Source organism: Phaethon aethereus, assembly GCF_964289735.1.
Source record: "Phaethon aethereus genome assembly, chromosome: 5".
NCBI classification, from domain to species: Eukaryota; Metazoa; Chordata; class Aves; order Phaethontiformes; family Phaethontidae; genus Phaethon; species Phaethon aethereus.
This window is the reverse complement of record NC_138579.1, coordinates 27,795,381-27,822,072: the sequence shown is the minus strand read 5'-3', so window position 1 is coordinate 27,822,072 and position 26,692 is coordinate 27,795,381. Positions and strand designations below refer to the sequence as shown.

Sequence of the window (26,692 nt, the reverse complement as noted above, 5' to 3'; positions counted from 1 at the left end):
TAAATGATCTCAAAGTAATTATAATATCACAGTAATCAAAATGACTGGTTTGCTTTCCCTCTCATTATAACTTAATTTAATCAACTACCTGTCGTTTTTACAAACTGCAGTTCACATTAAAACATTTGGTGATAACAAAAGCTTTTCTTTGAAAACAACACTGCTTTACATCTAGTCAGGCAGCTTGTGCATATCAGAGCATTCTGTCAAGAGAGACACGGAAAAGGGTAAAGGAGAAAAAGCTGAAATATGGCTACAGCTTATCTGTGTCTTTAACGCACTGCAGAATCTCAGGCAGCACTAGAGACTGCAAGTTTCTTCAGATGATCCATAAATACTTGCAAGCTGACATCATCAGTAAGAATGGGTGCTCCGGACTCCTATAAAATAAAAGGAAACAAGGAGAATTGATTACAGACATCATGAAGAAAAAGCATTTTAAGGCACAATACGTTCCATTAAACAAACACTTTATAAATTTAGAAAGACCTTAGAAGTGCATCATTGCTGAAATCCTCTGACAAAAAACAAACTGTACATTTACATGATTTTTCATATGTTTACATAAATTCAGGCATAAACCACAACTACGCTCTCTTCCATATTAATGCATACTGTAATGAGCTGCAGTATAGCAAGATATTTACATCAACCGTACAAAACATAAAACTTCCATGCCACAGTTCCTGTGTCATTCCTACCTCAATGGAGTAGGAGCAGACAAAGGTGAGAGAAACAGAAACATGCAAGTGACACAACTAAAGAATCAGTATCTGTCAGTGAAGCTCAAACATATCAAAATGGTGAAAGGAGGAAACAAATCTGCCAAGGGTCTGATCTGACACCGAGTGAAGGTCAGCTAGCTTTCTCAACGAAAGCTGGGCCAATTCTCTCTTGCAGGTCTGTGCCACCCCAAAGAAACACCAAAAACAACATCGGAAGGTCATGCCACTGCAAATCAGATCACAAAAGATTAAGCAAAAAACCAAACCTTTTGAGTGGATTTTTGCAATTTACCTCAGAAGTAATTTTCAGAAATCCAAGAAGTTCAAAATGGTCATCTTTTAGTTACTATTTTTAAACAAATTTACAGTCTAAATAAAACAGCAGTTGGCAACTCTGCAATTGTTACATAGGAACAATTAAGTGCTTTGAAACCAATCTGCCATTACTTCCATTTACGGATGTAGGAAGAATTCCTGTATGTCTCAACAAGTCAATCTTTTCAAAGGTACTGAGCGCCCATATTTCCAAATGAAATCAGAGCTGTCTAAACTCTCACAACATCTTCCAAAGCACATACATGAAAGTTTTAACGAGGATGCTTAGAACTGGTGCCCCTTTTTGAGAACTGGCGAAAACCAGTTCTCAGTTAATGAAGAAGAGCTGAACCCAGGAGCAGTAAGAGTTCTAAGATCACTACAATACTCTTGACACAATACACAGCCACTCTTAGGGAAGGTCTATCAGCTGACGGTGGCAAGACGAGAATAAAGGATGTTCTACTTCCAAGCCTGCAAATGCTAAGCCTGAGCTCTCATATATTCTTATATAAATAAGGAGCCAGAAGGGAATTACAAGTAGTTTAATTCTGGGGCAGAATATGATTTACCACCTTGTGGCTTGTGCATGGAAGGACAGTACCTCATCTGCTAGTAAATAAACCACCAAAAGGTGCTGACAGACACCTAAGAAAAGGGATCTCTCATGATGACTGCTAGTGGTAATCCAGGGTAATTAAAACCAACGCACAGACTCTACTCCTGAGGCTCATCCAACACATGCACACAGGCAGCTGCTGTCACCACTGCTACCACCAACAGCAGTAGCTTTACTCTTGTCCTGGTTTCAGGACAACCTCTGAAGACTGGGAACCCTTCATTCCTCTGAGTAAGGTAGCAGAGTATTGTATTTGCTGGGGAATAAAGTGAAAACCAGGAAGGTCACAATGTACAAGTCTGAAAAGCATACAAGAATTAGCTTTGATTTTTCACGGACCACCTTAAGTTTTGGTTTCTGTTCATTCAAGATTTGGATCAAAGGCATACAATGAGAATTTAAATTCAATTAACAGTGATTTGGTGACAGCTAGCTGGGCATTTGATAAGATTTGTGCCACTGACCTCTTCTTTTGTTTCAAACTGCAGATTTCCCATAGTTACCAAGACAAAAACAGATTTTTTAAAAAGAGATGAAAATAAAGGCCTTCTCAAGTAAGTGTCATATCCAATATAATCTGAAAATTTCAATTGTATCTTCAAAGACTAACCAACATAATAGAGCTGTATGAAAAGTTTACTGTTATTTTCTGAAAATGTTTTCTATATTATACAAGACATCTACCTGCTAAAAAAAAAAATCTTTCCTGTTTAAAAATTTTTACCTGTTTAAAAAGATCTGTACTCTACAATATTAAAAACTGAACTAGTCAATTCATCAATTCCTGAAACATGGTTTCAGTGGTGTGTGGGTGCCCTCTTCAGCTCAATGTGGACTAACAAATTTTTCTGTACTTTCAGTTATGCACAAAATAAGATTACATGAAACAATCCAGGAAGCTCATGAGAAAAACAAGAGCAAAACTAATTCAGTTTAAAATTTTCTCACAACCGTTACATTTCTCATTTCATAATTTGTACTTGGTTCAACTTTGTTCACAAAAAACCCTACAAACATAGGAGGATATTACGTTGAGCACATATGCTGCAATGCCACTGGGGAGATTAACACACCATTTCTTATGTTACCCTAGAACTGAATTCTTTTCAACATTAAAATGGAAAGCTGTCTCTTCTAGGATGTATCAGAGAGTCTCACTTGTACAGCATAAACAATTTTCTAAGAGATCAGTTCAAGAATTGTTTTGTTATTTGCATTTACATTTGGAATACTGTTTCATTTACTTACTAATTAAATGAGCAGGAAACAGTTGTCCTGTACTGTTGGAAACATCAAAATTTCAAAAATTTCCAGGTAATGTTTAGATCAAAACAAGACTTTTCAAACTACAGGATTTGTGTGTATGTTGTGGAGGAAACAGATGAAGAGGGACACTAACAGATTGCTGGTTACGTTATTGACTTTGCAGGCAAGAGAGCTGGGTTCAAATCATGCTGTCCCTGACTCAGTGGAAAGTTTTCCAGTATTTTCACTCTGGATCTCAGTGCTCTTTCCTGCCAGAAGTTTCATTACAGCAAATACATCCCCATGAGAACGTACCCTGATAGAACTTACCTGACAAAAACCACTGCCGTAAAATTGCTACAGAGCTCTCCACTCATGACTTGAACACTGTATGCCCTTTAGAAAAGTACTCTAAAAGTACAGTCAATACATAGCTTCAACTGTCTGATGCCCTTACATTTTCATGAGAAAATGACACTGCACTAGCATTCACCCACAGCAGTATTTCTCTTCCCACTATAAAAGCTGAATCTGGAAGGAGAACATGGAACTGGGATGCAATGTTCAAGAATACAAGCTGCTCCAGAAAGTTTTAACTTCTGAACTCTTACATACTTCCTTCCTAAAGACAAGATTTGAAAAACTGATTCCTGGTCACCCAAGCCACAAAAGTTCTGAAAAGCATCAGTACACTGGTACTGCTGTACTTTCCAGTTCTTGCTTATAACTAACTTCAAAATTTATTTCTCCTATTGCAAAAAGGTCCCTTTAAGTCTTTACGTGTGGTAAGTGCTCTCATTCTAAGGAATTTGAAGTTATCTGTTTAAGAAAGATGGCTAGCCATGAAAGTAGCCTAACAGAAGCTGAAAACAGCAAACCAGATCATTTTTTCTCTGAAGATATTAAATCCATTTTTCTTAACTTTTGCAATTTTGGTGGCATCAGGCCAAAACTGCATTTCTTTTTTTAGTTTCAAAACTTGGTGTTATTAATTATATGTACACAATACATCACTTGATTTCTGAAACAGGGAAAAAGAACATAAAATCATGCATGCAAGCTTCATCAGCAGATTCAGACTTACCTGCCCCCATGCATACATATTGTTATGAGTCTGAGAGGGATTTACTTTTGAAAGCAGGAAACGAGCCTTTAAAAAAAAAAAACAGAAACACAGGCAATAAATTAATCTTCTCAAATAGAAGTCTCTTGTACTCAGAAAAAAATCACGTGTATGAATATACCATTTCTATTATTAAGAGATTAAAACATGCACAGATACCTATTCAGAAGAGCAAATAGCACCACTATAAAGCCACACACTGCATTCTATAGCTATAATGCAGAACTGCTACCAACTTTTCAATGCAGCAAAAAGTAAGCTTTTGTCTTTTTCTAAGCACTAGCAAAGTAAATGTGAATATCAACAAGATATTAATTAATAAGTTTAAAAAAAAAATAACACAAGGAATACTTCTAGTATTGGTCCAGAGACCCTGACAAGTACTATATTTTTTGTCTTACACACCTCACACAAGGAGTCTGAGAGTCCAAGTCAGTATGGTAAAAATAGTAATGAATAACAGGACTCACAAATTATGCAAACAGCTACTATTAAATATATGGGTCTGTAAAAGCTTTTAAATTCCAAATTTTCACTTGCAATTTACATATATTTTAGCACAGAAATACATGTTTACTAAAAAAAAAATCTCATGACATTACTAATGCATCACTAGCAAGATAGATAGCAAGATTAGATAATACATATTTTACCATACCTGGCTTCCTCCATGCTCTGTATCAATGTATCTGGGCATTGGAAATCTGGAATGGAGAATTTCTTGGGCATCATCTATTGGAGCTTGTAGCAAGTGATGAAAGTTTTCATATTCCGGCATATCTTGGTAACCTGATTTACGCCACTGAGCTATAGTCTGGGTATAGGAGGAAGAAAGAAGTTTAGAGCTGATTCACCAACCTTTCTTAGAGGATAAACAAGGATTTTCAGAGGAGAATGTGCCATTGCTGGCCTCTTTTCTATCACTCATCCCTTTCTGCCCTATAGTCTGCAAGCTAATTTTTAAAAACCAAGATGTGCAAGTAATGTGCCACTAGATTTTTTTTTTTTAAGATCTAATAATTTGTGGTACTTCTGTATTTCCTTTTTTTGTCATCCTTTGTATGCTAAACATTTAGTTCATGAGGCCAAGGACACTGTTTACAGTTCTCCAATATGCTACTTCTATTTCTATTACTAGCAAATGTCTATCTACTCAACTGCCAGGAGCAGTTTCATTCCTCCAGGACAGTACAGATGAAGGGTGACTACAAAACTTGGTGTTCTGACTCCCTATCTCTGAAGAACTAATTTAGCGGTCTAAAATAAATGAGTGAAAAGCAGGGGAGATGCAGGGAATAACACTCTCAAAAGCTGGAAAAATATTGATCTAAAACAGAAACTAACTCACCTCAAACCAGTCATGACAAACAGCACCAAAATGTCAAGTAATGTCAGGTATCTGCGTATGAGCATGTTAGGTTACCAAACGAAAAGCATGAATTAGGAGTCTGGTATCAACCATGCAGATGAGAGGTCAAGCATTGGAGTGCTTTAGAACTGGGGCTTGACTTTCATAATGTTGCATTCCTACAGAAAAAAGAGTACTTATATAGGAAACGACAACTCTTACCTCTCCATGATAAATAAGGATCTGGAAAAAGGTGTCCATAAGGAGAATGCGATCTGGTAAAATGCTGCTGCTATCCAGAAGAACAGGCTGAGATTTAAAAATAAATAAAAAAATTACCAACTGATGCAGAATTGAGCAATCAGATGGCATTACCAGCTTTTTGAATCAGTCACTGAATCTTAGGAACTTTTTCAATTGCTTACTAAAGCTCCACATTTGCTCATTTTCATGTTATACATCTGCAATCCACACAACCTCATTCTGAAGTTATCCAGCCTGATTCTGAATATATAACTTCACAAAAGTAATAAAAATTGTATTCAAGAGCTGAAACCTCTTTCATTATTATGCACTTTTCTAGTCTTTCAAGTATCTCCATATTTGTCTATACAATGCCACTAACTTGAATGATATTTCAATGTATTAACATTCAGTAGTTATTCAAGTATAAGATTTGGGGGTTGGGGGTTGTTTGGTTTTCTTTAGTCTTGTCCTTGCAGCTATTATTACTGTGCATATATATCCATCCACCAGTACTGTATATAGTAAATACTCATGATTTATGAAATACAAGATTTAAGGTTTTAATTCATCTTTTTAAGGCCAGTGACACTATATTGGCACTACGTTATTTAACTGAATCAGCACCCTATGATTTAATCGAATCAATCTTATTATGGATACGAAAAATATTAACTATTCCAAGAATCAGGAAAAAAATTATTTTCTACATTTAAAAAAAAAAACAAACCAACTTTTCTTTCAAACTCTACAGAAAAAGTACTTTTTGAAATAAAAACATTTTTGTTGATATTTACATTCTGGATCCACAAAAACAAAAGTCCTATAGCTCTCAAAATTTAACAGAATTACCATTCCTTAGTTTAAAACATCATCTCTTCACAATCTGATTTTCGTTCTTAAGACTATGCTACATCAGAATTCTGAGATAGTTCTTGTTCATAGTATGTTCTACATTAAATGAATATTCTTTCTCATGCAATAAATTTTAAAACAACACATTTTATAGCATGTAACAGTGAGGAAAACAATCATCTCTCTCCCAAAACAGCATCTTTTAACCTACTATTATGTTATATATAATGATACCTCTGGAGGTCCATTGAAAGAGTAGGCATAAAGAATTGGCTGAACCATGATAAGCGACTGGGTTAGATCTTGACGCATAAAATGATGACGATAGTATGAGCTCTCATCTGGACTGTTATTAAAAACTTGTAAGAAAGGAGATCTTCTCAAGTGAAACATAAACTGCAAAACAAAAAACATTTATTTGAACTTTCACAGATGGAAAGGAAAGTTGTACAAGGAAAGAAAGGTTTTCCACAAACTACCTGAGACCAATGCCGTAACAAAATTGAATTCCAAGTACTTTAACATTTCTAACTTGTATACGCACCTTGGCCAGTTTTTATATACTCTCATGAGAGTTAAGACAGAGACATCAGAACGGATAAACCTACAAAGCAGCTTTGAATTAAGAGGAAAAAATTAATAATCCTTCTTCTCCAGTACTAACTGATAAATAGTATGACTGAATATTGCCAAACCTTTCCTTTACTCTAAGTTCTACTGTTCCTGTGAGGGAGGCTGCTGTGCTTGAACACATAAGGTAAGTTATAGCATGTGAACAGAAAAAAGAACATTAGCCACAGCAAAGTTGAACTTTGTTAGTAAAATGGAAAAAGCAAATCCTTTCATTGCCAAATCAATCTCTCCACATGCTGAATCAACCTCTCCACAACACTTAACACCTTGAGACACATTGGTAGATAACTCAAACAGAAATATCGTGGAAGTCTATGAAGAGTCCAAAAGCAACATAATCAGGAGCTATCAGAACGGAGGAATTTATCAGAACGGATTATTAGCAAAGAAACTGTTCAAATTTTAATATAGGCAGGCTCAGGTTCACTTGAACAGTGAACTGGTTTCTTTTCAGGTCAGTGTTATAAATCATACAGGAAAGAAACAACAGAGCAAAATCATATCTTTTCTCATGTTTTCTGAATTTCTTCATTGAAATTGCCTTAAAAAAAACAGTGTCATCCAAATTACAAACTCAGGTAAGATGAGGATTTCATTATAGGAGAAACACAAAATACACACAGTTAGAGGAAGTTTAGCTGTAAGGACAGAGGTCAAAAGGGGACACAGCAGCACAGACAACAGAAGTGATTTGCCTGATGCCACATGCCAAACAGTAGCTGGGGGTCTTTTCATTCTGGCAGCCAGTGTAGCGCCTTATTTTACTCTGGGCTACAGTGTCTCTTCCTTCACTAAGCATTCTCTCTTTATTCCTTATAGACACACCTTCCTTCTACTCACCTGTGGGTAAAGCGAAAAGGTTTCTGAAAATCTGAAAGAGCTTGGATCATCCTTGTGATATTCTCCAAATTTCTGACACTGAAGTAAAAGAAAAATTTATCTAAATTAAGAAACATACTTGGTTGGTCATGCCATTACTGTAGGTTTGTTTGTTTTTAATAGACACATGATTTGAGGTGCTTACAGCTTTGGAAGCAAACAGAAACCTAGCAAAAACACTGACATAAATTCTTTTCTTAACAAGCAGTGATTTCGTTGCATATGTGGCTTTAATGGCTTTTTTCTCTAAAATAGCTAAGCAGAGTTAGATGATTAAACAGCCCTGGAGAACATGTTTAAATTACTAACAACTACTTACTTACAAGTAAGAAATAAAAAAAAACAGAAAACTGAACTTTTGAAAATAAAGAAATTCCACATGGTTTTCTAGATACTTTGACTTTTTTTTTCCCTAAAAGTATTTCACCTACAGTATCATTATAGGCAGCAGAAAGTAGAGAAAGCTTTAATTTCTGCTAATCTCATGCTAGAATTTCTCTCAATTGCTGGCAATTACCGACTGCTGAGGACTGGGGAAACATTAATGAACAAACTAAAAACATATCTGCTCTTTTTTCCATTTAAAATAGAACATCTTAGTTAATGCTGCATACCCACTCCTGGAAATGAAGCATTCAGTTGATTTTTTGGTTTGCTTCATTTTTAAAGAAACAATCACTGAACACTAGTCATTTAAGAATGATATGTCTGGAGACAAGAAACCAATGTGACTCTTTTAATATAGTCCTTTTTACCAGTCGTATAAGTTGTCTGTCCAGCCACCTGAGCACATCAGGCCCTTCTTCTGTCTCTGCCCTATACACTGCCAATCTAGCCATGAGAATCGCAGCAGCTTCTTGGTCAAAAGATGCAGCAATGTTTTGAATCTGCGTCTGTGCATCTGCCCAGCTGCAAAAAAAAATACTTGTATTTGCATCAGAGTGAAAGGAAAGATGTCCAACCTCAAAACATCCCTTCAAAATTAAGGCAAAGAATGCAGTGTTAGCAGTTTAATAAATTCATTCTGGAGCTTCAAAAATCTATTGGGTGTAAATGAACAGCCTCTCAGTTAACAATTACTTAACTAGAAATGTCTCTATTTGTACAGATGCCATGCAACCAGTGAAATAAAATATAATGCCACTTATAAAACAGCTACTATAGCTTTTCAACTTACAAGGTGAACTATTAATCTGTCCTTTTATCAGTCAAGAAGATTTTACTAATACAGTTAATGTAAGTTAACAAGATATTCATATCAATAGTAAGGGCAATGCCTTTTTTGATAAAATGAATTTTCCACCAAATTACCAATCAATAGTCTTCTTCAGCTTAAAAGAAAAGTCATCTGGCATGGTAAAACGCCTGCATAATACTAAATGTCACTTTCTACAACTGTGAAGTAACTGAATCAAGAAAGCTGCAGGTAAAGGTGATTCATGGAGGAACATGTATTTACACCCCCTGAACTGCAGCTAGCACTCTGAAGTTAAGTTATGAAGTGATCTTTGCCATTGCCTAAGTCCAACCATCTCCTCAGTTTAAGCGATAGAATTTCAGTCAAAGTTTCCTGTTCATCTAGAATCACTTGGGTTACTTCAGAGCAGTCCCATAACATCATAATACCGCCACTGCAACCTCTCAGAGAACAAACAGCCGACAGAACAAGAAAGGCAACTATCTCAATGGTATGATCATGCCTTCACCACCTGCCGCACTGCATATCCCAGAATAATAGCCTGGTTACAAATTCTAAAGATTAAAAGGCAAATATATAGCCTGCTGCTTTGAAAGTGATTCATCACAAGTACAACATACTTTCTGGCAACTGTGGTCACTCTGATACGTCTCTGTCCGCTGGAATGTTGGTACTGAGTCACAAACTGGATTGCACCACGTCCTCCTTGAGGAATGGGAGCATTGTGCTAAGTACAGAAGGAAAAAAAAAATTAAATGGAAGTGGATCTCAAGATTTTACAGTATAATTCAAAAAGGTATAAACCAATTACTAGAAAATTATAAAATTCGTAGCAATAGGCAGCTCAGGTTATATAAATGCATTGCATAGTGCTTTTACTATGTTGAGTACCTTTATTAAACATGGCTAATAAACGTAGAGACTGTTAAGGAGTGTTAGGAGCAGTTGCTGCCTCCACCAGCATCAACTATGCAGTATAGCATACTAAATATATAGACATTACGGTCACCTCACATAGTTCCTGAGCTTCGAATATTTGGAAGAAGGGAAAGTACTAGAAGGAAGTAGCACATTCGCTTGTCATGTTTTTATCCTCTTCCCTAGTACGCCCCTCAGGGAGACAGAAAACCAGGCTATATGCCCCTAAGGCATTTCAATTAAGCCAATCTTTACTTGCAAATGCTGAACAATAAAAGCATAAATTAAAAGGTAACATTATGGAGTAATTACCTTGTAACTAAAACAACAGAGAAATACTGAAAAGCACTTCTAAATATACAGATTACAGTATTTTCATATATTGTAACTGAAACACATTTTAATAAGTAACACTCTGAAAAGGAAAATTTGACTTAGATTATGAACTCTATCCAAAATTTCTACAGCTCTTTGGTTTTCATTATCGTATTCAAGAAGAACATTAGCTCATCATTAAGCTGTTAGTGTCCATCTCTAAACTTTGACAAAACAAAATGGCAACACTGTTTGTATCCTTGCTACTGTGCTTGAGGGAACCACACAAAAATATAAGCTTCAGCAGTCACATAAAATAAAATTATTTTGTTTTGTAGACAAATAGCAAATATTTGTTACCTGGTTGACCACCTCAAAGTACAGTGCAAGCGTTGTAGTAGGATTAAGTCCACAAATCTTCCACTGACAAGTACCTCCTGTTCCAATCTCCTGTAGAAAGATTTTGTAATACTTTTACAAACCAGAAGTATTATCTTTCTTTGCAACGTACAACATCTGGCCATTATAGGTAACTGTTTATGACTACTTTGTCACCTTCTCAGACACTCCTGCAAAACAACTGCACTGTTGGATGCAGGAATAATAAAAAAGGAGATGGTTTCAAAAGACTAAAACATGAGAAGTACAAGGACATGGCATTAGAAAAAGGGAAAAAGCAAATCCGAAAAAGGAAAAAGTACTAGACTTTGCTTAAACAGATCCAAGAGGAGAGGTAAGCACCTGGAAGTGGAATGACTCTCCTAAGGCACACCAGTAAAACTTCAAGTAGATAGCTTGCATAGTATATAATATACAGTTACATAGTCTCTAGTAACTTAGAAGGTAACTGTATACAGATAGTGACCTATTTCAAGTGACAATTCCTTTTTGTCATCCAAACAACATAAACACCCGAGAAACCAATTAAAATAATCAGCAATCCATAATGGACACAATAAAACCACACAAAACATTCAAATAAAATCACACTGGCAATATTGTCACTGTGCTTGTGTTCACTGTTAAAAGCATTATGGCTACATTAATTGTCCATTAAATATGTAGCTTAAATAAGGAGATGTACATTTAATTGTTTTTGGGGTTTTTAACTTTCATTGTAATATACACAATCATTCAGGTGACAAAATAAGAAAACCTGTACCAGACCACTAAGAAAAGAAAAGCAAAAAAAAAAAAGCTGATTATTGAGATTTTTTTAGTTCACCAAGATGCAATCAGAAATACAAGGAAAATTTAGGCATGAAAAATGCTTGATTAAAGCAGGCCATTTGTAAGCATTTTCATGCTGGAAAGTGCTATTATGCAGATTGTTAGGAACGAAAGTGAGACTTTTCAATGTAAGACAGTTTGCATACTTGCAAGAATTGTTTTTGATTAGTAATCAAATGCAAAACTAAACTAATAATATTATTTGATAAGAAAATAAAGTAATTATTTAAGTCTGATGTAAATTTAAAGGAGTTACTTCAGAAGCCTGTAATAGCTGGATTGTCTAATCAATTAACTAAATGTGCATTTGGTGAAACAGCTATACAAATGGGAAGATGGGCTAAGATAAAGGGGATGTTTCCACAGCCTTGTGTCCTCCTGGTCTCTCAGTTTTTCTAAACAAAGCATTTTTAAAGTTCGCTGTTTGGATAAAATTACATACTTCTGATTTTAACAATAAAGCACGTTAACTCACTTTCCACTTGAAATATTCTACTTCTATATTCTGCTTACCCAGCATGTAACTTCTTTGTAATAATTTTAAAGCAACTACGCAGTGGACAAATCTAACCAAGCAACAAGGCATCTGCAAGGTCTAATAGAACTTGAATCTAATGCAGCAGTGAACAGGAGCTTATCCAAAAACCAGCCCTTGCATGTCTTTAATTTAAAATTGGTAAAAAGCAAACACTCTCTGTTCCATTTATGGAAAAGTTTTAGTGTCTCGTCAAATCCAGAAATCCTAAATCCTCTGTTTCCATAGTAAAACATTACCTTCATTTTCAGCAAAGTTTACTTACATTTTCTGAGACACAAGGTCCTTTAGAGTTGAGAGAGACACAGGGTCCAATTGCTCCAGAAATCTTTACTTCTCTTGAAGTCTTCATGTTTAGAAGAAAAAATACATTAATATGCCACACTAAAAAGAACTCATCCTTATTTTATCACTACTTAATGAAAACCTTAATGCCTATCAGACTCTTGATACCTTTAGGAAAGGTTATACATACAGTAACGCTTGATACATTTAGAGAAACTTTTCATGTGCTCACTTTCTATGCTTAATCATGTATGTTTGCTGTACCTCTCAGTACATCTGAAACAACAGCACGAACATGAATTAAAACATGGAAAAAAGCTGCTGTTATTTATAAACCTGGGAACCTAGAAAGTATACCGGATAATGCCTATTTTCGAGCAAAGTAATTAAAATATTCACAAGATGAGATTAAAACTAAAGACTGGTAAGATAAGCCCGTACACACCCCACATTGAATTTAACTCTCTCTCTCTCCTAAACATATTTAGCTAAAAGCAAAATCCAGTTAGTTACATTCTTCCAATGTCATTTTCGTGTTTGAAGTGATTCGTACATTCCTATAGAACAAGGGCTTCCTTTTCGCATTTTCCAGGGTTTCCAACAAAACTCACAAGAACCAGACATGAAAGAAGAAAGTTTAATTATTTGTCCTGGTAGTAAAAACTTAAACAGAATTTTACTGAACAAGAAAATAGCCCATATTCTTCTACAACGCAGGATTGTTAATACTTCGCAAGAAACATCACGGAAGACCATATCTGAACCTACAGCACATTCAGCTCTAAGCTTCTCAAAACAGTGGAGGTGAAAATGAACACTGTTAAAGTGCCAGAATGGATTCTGATAGGGATGGAAAATGAAAGGAAAGCTGTCCTGAACTATGTAGAGAACCTGGAGCTAAAACCAAGAAACACTACCAATACCAAAATCTACACACACAGCATTGTGAGTTTCTAACAGAGACATTAATTTCAGTTCAGCCTCTCTTTTATCTGTTACTGAATGCAGGGCAAGAAGGAATTAACGCTGTGCCTAACTCACATTTACAGAATCACAGAACTGTCAAAAGATAGCTAGGCAGTAACAGCTATGTCCAAGCCAACCCTGATACATCTGTTCATCATGTTCCTAAAAATTCCTTAAAGGGCAGAGATTCCACGGTTCTTAGCCACCCTATTCCAGTGTTTCACTAACACATTGCACTTTCTATTCTTACCTTTATTTCTAATGTGCCACCAAATCCCATTTTAAATTGTCCTTGCATATCTTTTGTGAATACTCTCTGAAAGGTTTGTTTGAATAAAGATGTATTGAAAGAGTCTCCCATTACCATGTAGCCTCTAGACAACAACAAAAAGAACAAAATCCTCAAGTTAAAACAGATTACTTACTATGCAATATGTTGGCACATGGGATTTATATAGCTTATTTCCATTAGAGTCTAAAACTAATGACAGTTCATGGTGAGGCACATGCTTGCCTTCTTAAAATGGACTAAATTAATATTTTGCTACAATGTTAGGGATTAATTTTGTACATGAGCTTCTTGCCCAATCAGCATCTTATTATAATGTATTACAAAATCTTTCACTGGGAAAATACTATACTGCACTTTAATATTACAAATGCTTCACAACCTTGTCAAGCAAAGTCAGCTAACTACTTCTAATATTCAGTATTCCAAACCCATTTCCATGCTATTTTGAGTAGTTCACTCATTATTTAAGTCTTAAATCTATGCTCAAGAAGCATGATTTGGTTTTATGCTTAGCAATATTATTCTGCAGATGTAACTGCAATGGTTGCTATTCAGCAGGAAATACCATATACTGCATTTAAGAAATAGTAATGGGAGATATTACTGTTATTCATCCAAAATATTAATTAAATCATATTAGTAAAACACGTTAATAGGTCAAACATAACACATGAATGAAGTTATAGAAGTTTTCAGGTGGATACTCAAAGATAGAAGACAACAGATATGGGCAGAATCAGAAATGCCTCCTGTATGTAGGATGTAACCGAACAGAAAATAGGAACAGCTGTAAGAGAAATGGACAAACTATACATTAATGCTAGTTTTGCTGGAAGAGCAGAAACTGGGTAAGGTGAAGCACAAGAGCAGAGAGAGAGACCAAAATTACGCTGTAATATATAGAAAAATACAGCTTGAGTTTGATGCAGAAAAGGAGTATGAATCAAATATGCAGGTAAAGTCATAAACTTAAAGATCCTAAGGCAGTAGAAACTCCCATGCTAAAACTATACAAACACACCGCTGAAAAGAAGCAACCCAGCAGTGACTAGCATGGCCAAGCTGGCCTGAAACTCAGCAGCATATCTTCACCACAGCATGTAACTCTCTCATTCTTCTTGGTATGCCTAGATACATAGCATGTGCTTAGGATCCTCTGTCATATGTGGGTATTGACAGGCAGCTACGAAGGCCCATTACCCACAGATACACCAGTTATTAAACTGGTAAGCAAAGATGCTTGGTTTAATTTTACCTCCAGTTGGTATTGACACAGCTAACAGCAACAAGCAAGAAAAATGAGCTTGGCAAAAGAATCCAGACAGAATCCAGAAGTCTAACCTAAAAATCAAATGGTATGTAAAGCATGTGGCTATACTAGCAAAGATTAAAATTACGACTGTAGAAAAGACCTTCAGAAAGAGAAAGAAAAAGAAAATATGGAGGAAGAATTGGCAGAATTTACAAAACTAATACGGTACTTAACATGCAAGCAAGAGTCAAAAGCCATCCCAGACTGTAGATCTGTACAACTGGAAGGGTGAGGGTGTCACCACAGTGACAGAAAATAAAGGAGTGGTTTCATGAGAAAGACTACAACTTGCTTTGATCCTATTAAAATGATGTCAAGACAAGCGGAAGGGAATACAAGACCATGTCTGAAATGTAGAACTGGACAGAAGTAGCAAAAATCAGGAGCAACAGATAATCATCTAAGACAGTAGTTGAACTTATGAAGAACAGTATACAGAAGGGCATAAAGAAGACAGAAAGAATAACACAGGGTTTCGTATCACTCTGAACAGCAAGGAAAAAAGAGGATGACAGGTCCTTATCTTTACTGAAACCTGAAGCTTACATATACACACACTGAAAAAGAAAAATAGCAACCGTACATAGGATAAATTGCCTGTTTAAAAGATATCCATGTTATTTAAGCCTCAAACAGATCATATTAAAAAAAAAAACCACCACAAAACAGCAGCGCCCCTCCTGATTAAACCCACATTTATGTTGACAAATTTGCTAGAAGCTGAGAAATGCAAAAATACCAGCACAAATGCAACCATCACAGTATATCAGTGGGTTTGTGCAGGTTTGTTTTTTGGTTGTTTTTTTTTAAGTAACAGAACATTTTGGTAAGTGCTTACTGTTAAACAATATAAAAAAAATTAACAACTGCATCTTCACATACTACTTAAAAATGAACAGACACATACCCAGTGTAGTTGGGACAACACTTCATCTCCAGAAGACCAGTCTGATCCAATGCACATGCATATATGTCAATAACATGACCATTTGTTGCAGCCCGATTAGCCAGGGCTTCAAAATGCTAAATCCAAGATGAAAATACAGTTCATTGCAATATACCACGTGAACTATTTTCATATTAAATCCTAAACTCCCAAGATTTTTCTAAAACATTAGCAGACTTTATTCACATCATATTCTAATACAAGCTAAAAGAGTATTTTTTCCTGAAGTTAAAATTAAGACTGGAATTTTCAACACTTGGGGTTTTTTTCTGATCAGTTGAGAATATGACTCACACTAGTCAGACCAGTGGTTTCTATTTAAACTAGAAAATTACCTTAATTTTTTCTTTTTAAACTTTGCCTTAAGTACTACATCCAACACACAGAATTGGATTTACCTTCCTAATCTCAAGTGTCTATAATGACAGGTACCTGCAACTGAGCTAATTGTTTAAGCTCCTATTATAATCAGTTAAGATGAATTCAACGGGTTTTGTATGCAGTTCACCCGTGTAAACGTACATTAAGGATGAAACGAACCATGCCTAAACTCTACTGCCTAACACTCCCCCAACTACCAAGACAGTTTTGAGTAGCTGTCTTAGAAGCAGACTGCCTTACTCTAGGTATTCCATTTAGTCACATAAATCTTTTCTGACTTAAATCAGGGGAACACTCTAAAGAACTGTGATACAACCAAGACAAAGTCCTAACTCAATATACTGAAATTTCTGAAGAAATTTGTGAAGATGTAATACTATTCAGAGACAGGTAAATGAAAACACACAATTCCCACCTCTTTATACATTTGCTACTACTAATAGTATTTTACAGTGCCAGGCAATGTAAATGTTTACTTACTGGTAAGATGCCTAAAATACCACCCATGATGATATCTTACCTTAGTACCCTTTTTAACATATTTAGCATTGTCTTTTTCAATATCATGCCATGATCTTATAGGTAACTTCAATTCATCCCCTACAACCATGCCAGGTCCTTGTGTAGCTGGTCCTCCAATGAACATCATTATGCGTGCACCAGTATTAGGAAAAGTGCACTGCAGGAAAAAGAAGACAAATAAAACCATCAGGTTTTGCTACAAATTGAACGAAAGAAATATCAATGAGATAAACACCCACAGACCTAGGATTCTAACAATAACTGTACTTTCTCCCTCCCAAAACTTTAATCTGCTGTTAATTCAAAGTCTTGATTTTGCCTCATTAAAATGCACAAACACCTACGATTACTCTGTGCATGTAAGGGATAATGTCCATCAGAATCATCATACAAATCTAATAAGCATCAATTACTAAGGTTTTTACATATTGATTGTGGCAGCTTTTCTCCAACAAAATCATCTATTTACATATTAGTACAACTGTAATTAAAGCTGTTACCTCAAGGAGCCCTACAGCTATAGAAAGAGCTACTCCAGAAGAACGTAAAGGCCGTTTTCCTTGCGGAACAGGCCAAGGATCCCGTTGCAGTTCACCCAAAAGATCAGTAAGATTCATATCAATTTTCTGCACTGGTTGCAAAAACCTGTAAACAAATCCATGGAATTAGTTTAGATTCAAAATTGTTAAATAAAAATTTTATCAGTTCCTCACTAGCAATATATTAGACATATTACCAATGTCTAATTCTAGATTCTAGTCTGGATTCAGAGCAATGTCTCCCCCTCATCAAGATAACAGAGTTTGGTATTACTACATACACAGTGCATTCAGCTTAAGAAGTTCAGCAAAGAGCTTGTAAAACAAAAACTTGCTGACTTAGAGATATTGCCACTATCTAGAAAGAACCCTATCTAGTCAGAAGAACACAGCAGATGATGTGAATCATCTATGAATGAATTCAACCTATGAATCTCAGAAAGAAATTCAGGTTTCACTACTTCAGTGAAAAATCAAAGATCAGAAGAAACATTAACGTATAAATAATTTTTCACACTCTCTGCTACAGGATGTCTACAAATGCAGTTATTTATTGGAAGGCAGAGACTGCAAAACTGTCTCTCTCATCATTTCATCAATTTCTTCTATGTCACTGTGAGATACACAGGAGAATCAAACACCGATCCAGAAGTTCCAAATGAGACAGAAAGGGAGGGAAGAGGAGTGGAAAAGGGAGAAGAAGGGAAGGCAAAACTGAATATCCACATAAGAAAGGGGCACTAAAGCATCTATTAACAAGTTCAGCATACCAACCAACAGAAGCATCATGGTTTACATATCTATAGTATGCCCATACAAGGTTCTCTCAGTACATTTCCAAATCATCATCCAGATGATTTTACTATCACCCATTAAGTCTTTTCTTCCCACTACAAACTGTAGAAAAGAAACAGGCTATAACCATTAATGTCCTCGTAAATTTGTGCCTGATCAAAAGGTTCAACTGTCAGCTGATTTTTTTCATTGTCATAAAACATAAGTTTTCCAGTACATCAGTGTAGTCAACGTATGTTTTTTAAATGTTTTAAGCACATTACCTGTTAGAAGGCGGTGGCTGCTGCACTTGAGGACCCCGACCAACTTGTGAAACAGCTACTTTTGTAAGCCCTAGCATTTCCTGTAGTCAAATACATAAGATTTGTTTTCAAAATTTGATTATAGAATATTTTAAGTTCTTCATCGTCATCACCTTAATGACTTCTTTTTGTTTGTGTTTGTGCATTACCTGCAGCTGTTTTGCAGATAGGTCTTTTGTTCCCCTGAAGACATAACTTTTGGAAATTCCTTCACAGCCAAGCTCATGAACTTGCACCATTCGGCCAAAGGTAATGAGACCTACTAATGCCGTTGGTGGCAGAAGACTAAGCGACATTTGCATGGATTCCTTCAGAGCTTGCAAGTCTTCATCTTCCATGCATGTGTCCACAACATAAAGAAATATCAAAGGCATCTGAGGACCACGCTTTAACAAACACAAATATAATCACATGAAAAACAAACCTTGCAATATTTACAGATCAGAAATTAACAAATAAAGTACATTTTGCAAAAAGTTTGATTTTAATCATACCAATAATGTCAATGTTCCATGTAACTTACCTCCCTCTCAAGTACTAATCAGTACCTGAGGCTAAAGGAGAACAAAAACCCTACCATAATGAACTCTGCTGAAATATGCAATGCAGAAAAAAAAATCCTTTCAGGATGTCATGACAGTTTTGAAGCGTGTGCCAATTATGTAAATCTTTTAATATATAATGAGCTTTTATTGCTCCAAGTGAATGTAATAGTCAAAGCTATTCACAATTATAAAATATTCCAACCTGATTACATTCTGTGGCATTTCACCTCATAATTTTAGTCTAGAGATCATCAGTTCTTTTTATTCTTTCTGAACTAATTTTGTCGTAATATGAGCAAATATTCCCTTTACTTTGTGTTACAAGGGTTGGCAAAAAAGTGAGATTCTGTTCAGTCTTCACTCTTCACAATCTGAATGCCTCAGTGGAGTCTTATAAATTTTAATCCTCAAAAATGGAATTTAGAGATTACAAATTTGCAGTTGCAAATGTTTGCAATTTTGGGTTGTATGTCCAGTTTTTATTTCTAGTTGTCCTGAAACCAGGACACTAGTCAAGTAACTTATTTCTTAAAAAAGCATGAGTATTAAAATTCAAACAACTGAACTGAATACGTATTAGTTGTTTTCTCTAAACCAGCTAGCCCTATAACTAACTCATAATCATTCAATTACTTAAATTCAGATGATTAATGAGAGATTAATCAAGAGTCATCCAAATTTGAACTGCAATCATTTGAGCAATGAACAGCAGTAAGTAGAACCCCAGCACAAACACAAATTAAACTCCTGATAAAGGAACTGACCTAATAGAAATATTGTCTCTAGAAGAGACTTCTCTTTTTCCTTTTTTTTAAACCAGTCTTACTAGCCATCCTTGTGTTCTTATAAAAAGTTATGTTTTCCATTTCCAGTTGATGACATAAATGTTCAATCTACTAACAAGCCCATATAGACTCACAGTCATTAAAACATAGTGAAGAAATAAAATTGAAATTCATTATTTTTGTATATTGCAAGGTTACAGATGTTAAAGATTTTATTTAATGATTTTACCTGTACTACATATTCAATGCTGGAGAACTGAGGCAAAAGTTCAGCTGGCTGATTCATTTCAGATATGCCAGCATAGGTAGGAGGAAACTGCAAATAAAACCACAGAAACTAAGTATAAACAAAAGATTACAACTTCTACAAAACCACACACATACGTACAGACTACTCTCCTCTGCAACAGATGTTCACTATTGCTGTCGTGAAAAAAATCTCAATGCAATCTCTGAAGATATAACTGCACGCTCACACTCTTGCTGTCAATTTCAGTTCACAACTATAATTTGTAAAATGAGGATTTTTATTTTGACCTTATGAAAAAGATTTTCTTTATCCTGATTGTTTCATTTTCTTACCTGATTTCTCTGATAACAAAAGTTGCAAGCCCAAAGTTTTGCTCGATAATCCACTTGGCTATAAAAAAAACAATAAGAGAAGTTTATATAGCATGAACAATTAATTTTCCTCATAGAATACATTTTTTTTAATTTTTCAAAAAACACACTGACTTTGAAAAAGCTTCCTCCTAAATATTACAAATTCAAAATAAGTGTAATCTTACACAGATGTATCAGGCAAATTATTGTCTTTAGGGAGGAAGAATGATCTTCAGGGAAAAGAAGCAAATAAGAAATTTAAGAATACACACTCAGCACCTTTATTAGGGACTTTCTGAACAGTTTTAGGCAAATCATTTTAATCGTCCCTACCTTTGCATTTTTCTCCTTTCTCAGCCTATGTTCTATTAGCTGTCAGAGTGTGGGACTATCCTGAATATACATTGTGCCCTAAAACAACAGATTCCAACTTAACAGCTATCACTCTAGTGAAAATAACGTTTTTTTCAATTATGACCCTAACCCCTTTTATCTACATTTTTATTAGTATTCAGATAGTTAAAATAAAAAAGTTAAACTTTTATCTTATTGCCATGCAGATGTCTTACAAAGTTCTACTCACATTTTAAGAGAAAGTAAACTTTACATGTTTTGAATGTACACTTCTTGCTATCACATCTTCTCCTGTCTACAAGGGCAAAAATCTTTTTTAAAAATAACTAAATCTTTGGATAAATCCCAGCATGCTGTAAACACAACACAGCTCTATTGAAATAAAATGATCTGTATCAATTTCAGGGCTGCAGATTATCTAGCCCAATACACTGTGCCACGCAGGCTCCAAAAGTCCCCCCAAATCGAATCTCTAATCACACCTTGTAAAAAGTAAAAAATAAAAAAATTCAGTCATGACCTGCATATATGAGACAGGAAAAATGTACACAGTTCACTGTAATGTCAAGAGATCTGACTGACCCTTTACAGTTTTGCCTTTCCATAATTTTTCTTCCAGCCCTCAATAAAAGATAATGCTTCTGAAAAAGTTAGCTTCCACTAAGTCTGACTTCCAATATTATCAGTCATTGTACCTGTTTAATACTGAAACCCAGTTTCACATCTGCTTTGAAATAGTCTTTTCTCCCATGCAGGGTCAAGTTGTTCATAAAAATGAGTTAGAGGTTCTACAGGATCTTTTACACCATGTCTAATCTCTCACTATCATTCAGTACCTCTCCCATGCTCATCAAACTCCACCTTAGAAATTGTTGTTTCTTTTCCATACTTCTGTGATTGGAACGATGTATAAAACACTTCCTCTTCTTCCAACCTAAACTTATCCATGACTAGTCTACAAGCATTTGTGCTTGTGCAATATCACCCTTTAGCTTAAACAGCTTTTCACCCTCTCTCATGCCTACTTTTAATCTATCTGTCAATCACATCTTTCACCTTCTGTTTTGGTATACTAAGCGAGCTAACCTGCTTTGGTCTACAAATGAACTAAGGTCAGTAATAAATACTGTTTATTTTACTTGGAAATTAAACTACATCAGGGCCCAACAGTTAAAAAGACACAGCATAGTAACTTTTTACCCAAGTAATTTTCTAGAGGAGAAATGCAGTATACTGACTTACAAAATGTATAGTTCCAGAAAAATAACGTACCTAATCTTTAATTAAATAAAGTACGTTGAAAAGATTAGTTAAATGAAAGCCACATATTATGTATGTATGTTACATATGCAAATCTATGTGCATAAACTTTTAAGATCTAAAGTTTGAGCTGTATACTCATGTGCGGTATACTTGACCTTCCACACACAAAATCTTTCGCATAGTTTAACTGGCACTCTTTTAGAGGTTGTTTGTAAGGAAAAATATTGGTGTAACATATGTAATATTAGGTTTACCATAAGGGATTCAGAACAGCTCTACACGTGGTCCTGCTGCACAAAACTGGCTCATACTGAATAGGAGGCAAGTCTGGCCGTTCTTTCAGTGGTGTGAAGAGGGCAGCTACTGGGACTACCATTCTTGTGGCTTCAAGACGACTTGAAGGCCAAACATTCCAGCTGAATCTAACTCCATCTCTGTCCTCATTCTGCTGGATAAATTCCAGGAAGGTTGTCATGGTCAACTTCTCTGTTTATCACTATAATAAAGAGATAACCATTAGCAGAATGTTGAAAAGCAAACACTTTTAATCACTAAACATTTAATGTACTTAATGACAGTCACATACTCAAATACTATAACTGAGTTACGACCAATAAAGAGAGTAGTGCTTCTAAAATCCTAAAAGCAACGCACAGAATTACAACAAATGTAAGACTCCTAGGATGCAGCAACCTCTTCAAAATAACAAATATTTGACATCGTGCAAGTTAAATACATAGTGTTAACATTCTGATTACTTCCTGATTCAAGAAACAAACTCAGGCAATTAATGTTTTAACTAAAGCAATAATTCTAGGGTAAGTCGGAGTAGACAACATGTAGCACGCTAACACACTATAAAAAAAGACTTGCTTACACAAAAAAAATACACTCTGCTTTAAAGCCTTTCACCAACGCATTTAATTACTCATTCTGCTCATCGTTCAAGAATCATTCATTCTTGCAAACTGTTTAATCCTCCGATTTCTTTTAAGAATCAAATAGCAAAAGTATTTCTAAGTGTATTTGTTTTATATATTCTGCTGTGTAGAATTTTGTAAGACTTTTGTAACTGTAATTAACCATTTTTAGTAGCTCACGTGGCCTACATGCAAATATAAAGGAATAAAAACACTATATTCCACAAGAGCCATTCCTACAGTAATACTAGGAAATAACTTTTTAAGGAGTACATGTGTCATATTCCACTATATTATATATATCAAGAAGGACCTTTCAACAATTGTTTGAACTGAAATGTACCATTTTGGGCACTGACCTAAGGTTTTCAAAATTTTCAGCTACAGTTACTCAGAAGCTGGAGCACTAAGGAACACAGACACATCTGAAAAGCCCAACAAGAGCCTGTTAATATCTGGGAAAGCAAGAAGCATGCAGACCCCCCACAAAAGCCCACCACTCAGCTATATCTGCACTGCCCCTGAATACCTGCTGTATGCTTCCCAGTACATTTTATAATGTATAAGTTACACAGACTTTTCCAGCAATTAGGTTATCTAAACTCCCACTGCCTAATAATTAAGAATTTACTGCAAAAGTCTACATGAACCATCTAAGAGGTAGCCTGGGAAAATACTCCTAGGTCTCATTTCAGACTGTACTAAGTTAACGAACAGCTTTAGACAGACAGGAATCGCCCTGAATTGGGATTTAAATCAGGAATTCTCACAAACACACTCACAACCCTCTTAGCCCAGCAATTACATGTGCAACAGAACACTCCTGGAAAACTCTCCAGTACTGAAGACCTAGCTCTCTTTACTAAAATTATGACGACATCACACCTTTAGTTTATATGATAGTTACAAACTTTTGAAGTTTTTTAGATTATAGTTTAACTTAATAGCTTGATTCTAATGCTGGCTTTTAACAAAACATCCATAAAACAAAGAGAAGCCCTACATTTCACAGTTAATATCATTAGGAAATAATCACCTGTCAGCATGTGATGAAAGCTACAAAATGCAGGCTCAAAATTGTTCCTATACAACATGGACTGACAGGCAAACTTAACTCTATAGAGTACCTTTCTCTTAACATTTTCCACAGGCGCAATCACTATCACTTATCTCCACATTGTAATAGAAATACTATGATAATTAGTCGGCCAATATTTCAATGGGCATGTTATCTTACTGATATTAGGAGCAAATCTCTGTGTCATGGCAATTGCAAGACAGGGAGCCATACAGGACTTTATGCAAAAGAGCATTTCTACCACCACGTTTACTCAAGTTGCTCAGGCTGAACAAGGCCATCGGTCAGGGGACAAAAGTGAGCAAACACAAGGGGAGAGAGTATCTGGAAATCGTCGTTAGTACAGAGGGATCAGACACAGAAGAAATTCAGCTAAGAAAGGAAAGAACAGCCTGGTATCTGGAAAAGGATCTAGAATTCAGGAAATTTCTCTCCTAACTCATCAAAATCCATCAGTGTTTTGTGCAAAAGGTAAAGGAATGTTATCCCTGGAAAATGGGGTATTAATAACAACAATCTGCATCAGGCAACAATCTCAATTATAACGACAAACTGAATAATCTCCCTTTTTAAAATTATCTCCTGAGAAGACAGAAAAAATTGCAACTTAAAGGCCATTTCAGCCATTCCATAGGCATCCACTACAAAGTCTACCAACTCCATCTCCCTACACTGCAATGTGAACTCCCACTTCCCATACTGAACTTAAAAGCGTTTTCTCCACATTTTACTCTAGCTATGCTTGAAATGGTTTTATGCAGATATTATTTTTACTATGCAGTTACAGCTTCCCAGAGGCCAATGTACAAACACCAGTGTGCTGTGACTAATAAACTGCATATATATACATAAAAGGTTTGTTGGATTTATTGAGTTAAATACTATTACTTTCTAGTAAGGTAGGTATTTCCTATTCAGAAGGCAGAACCTGTTAATAATCAAGTTTTCCTCCATCTTTTCTTCCATCCTTCTCTTTGTGTCCAAGAGCCAATAAAGCTTATATATTTCATCATATATCAAATGTGAAGCTCATGGTCTGACAAGTTACATTCAGTTTCGATAGCTGTTATAGCTATCCAGGCACATTTTCTGGGATACCTGTGGAGATGCATTACATTAGACCAAAACAGCAAACCCTCCTGACCTACACGCTACATACCAAACTTCATACACCTGAAAGCCGCAAAATACGTTATTTTGTCCACCTCAGAAAAACACAGAGGAGTAATTTTCCAAACAGCTGAATAGCAACAGCTCCTATGTTGGGATGTTACTGCATTAGCTTTGCTGCAGGATAGGACACCCAGATGAGACCAGCATTCCTTCCTGGCTTGCTTCCTCCCTCCCACTGCTGAGGCTGAACGTACCTCACATCCCTGCACCATGGCAATCTCACTCTGTGTCACACAGAGAAGCCACATCTGATTGCATAAAGAGTCACAGGCTGGCTATACCTGACTATGAAGGCTTGATTCTCAGGTAAGTAATAGTATTCATGTAATTACTCTGACTAGATGCAAGAGTACAGTTAGGACTTTCTAACCATTACACATATCAAACGTGTTTGATATACCCTTCAGAAAGCTATCCTGTAGCTGAATAAACAGTTTTGAAACATGGTCTTTTGAAGTTACATTATTTTGAAATGCTTCTAGAAGCAACTGCAAACAGTAATGATAGTTTCTTCAAAATAATTATTCTAAAAGCTCCTCCTTCACCCCAGCACCTTTAAACATTTACACACCACACAATACAGAAGATCACCAAAACAGTACCCACTAATCCTTGGAAGCACATACAAACAAAATCAAAACATTTCCCTCTACAGCATTTTAAGAGTTCCAGCATAAAGAGATCAGAGTCCCTCATATGACCGTGCATTTACATACTAATAAATCAGTGCAGTTCACTGCGCACTTTTCTTACAACAAAACCACTCTTTCAGTTTATTATGCACTAACAATCTGTTAAAAGAGATTAATTATAAGCCTTTAATTAATTTTTTATGCCAAAATCAGCATTTCAGATACAAGTCTACTTCAGTTCCAAGGAGGAACTCAAATATATGAGGAGAATGACTTAGTACCTATCTAAAGCAACTGCAAGTCGTCAAAATGACAATAGAAGAATTTCATTTTCACTACTCAAACACAGCCATCCTCCAAACCTGCTCTCACAGGTTTGTTCACTGAGGACTTTTTAACAACTAGTGTACGTATGTAATAACTCACCTAAATAAAAAAAAAAAAAAAAACACCAAAAAGCAACACCAAAAACCCCACATATTCTAATGCACCAGGGCCCGCCTAAACAGTTTTTGTGTAGCTTGACCTATACCGCGATGCGGCCCTGGCAGAGCCCCTGGCAGAGGCACAACGACGCGAGTACAGAAGAGCCCCACGCCAGAGCTGCGGCCGCTGCCGGAGCCGCACTTTACACACTTCACACTTTACACAGCGGCAGCCGTGGCAAGCCGTGCCCCGTCGGCCCTACCTACGTGCCGGCAGCCCCAGCTGAGGCCGGGACTCTCGGCGGCTGCTCGCACCGCCCCAACCGGGCTCCGCGGCGGCGGGGGCCAGGGTGGGCGCTCCCCGCCTCACGAGATGGGGACTGGGGAGGCAGC

General features: G+C 36.0%; 1 protein-coding gene across 1 annotated transcript; it reads right to left on the bottom strand.

The window, feature by feature from the left end:
- Positions 1 to 290: 290 nt before the first annotated feature.
- SEC23A (SEC23 homolog A, COPII coat complex component) lies at positions 291 to 22,546 on the bottom strand (the record flags this gene model as incomplete). The annotated part of the gene is made up of 19 exons (XM_082000272.1): positions 291 to 380; positions 3,989 to 4,054; positions 4,686 to 4,841; positions 5,598 to 5,684; positions 6,708 to 6,869; positions 7,947 to 8,024; positions 8,741 to 8,894; positions 9,804 to 9,910; positions 10,777 to 10,866; positions 12,447 to 12,527; positions 13,683 to 13,806; positions 15,944 to 16,059; positions 16,884 to 17,042; positions 17,386 to 17,530; positions 18,483 to 18,562; positions 18,671 to 18,907; positions 20,081 to 20,167; positions 20,434 to 20,491; positions 22,326 to 22,546. The coding sequence occupies 19 exons, from the start codon at positions 22,544 to 22,546 to the stop codon at positions 291 to 293; spliced, it is 2,298 nt and encodes a 765-aa protein (XP_081856398.1).
- Positions 22,547 to 26,692: the final 4,146 nt, after the last annotated feature.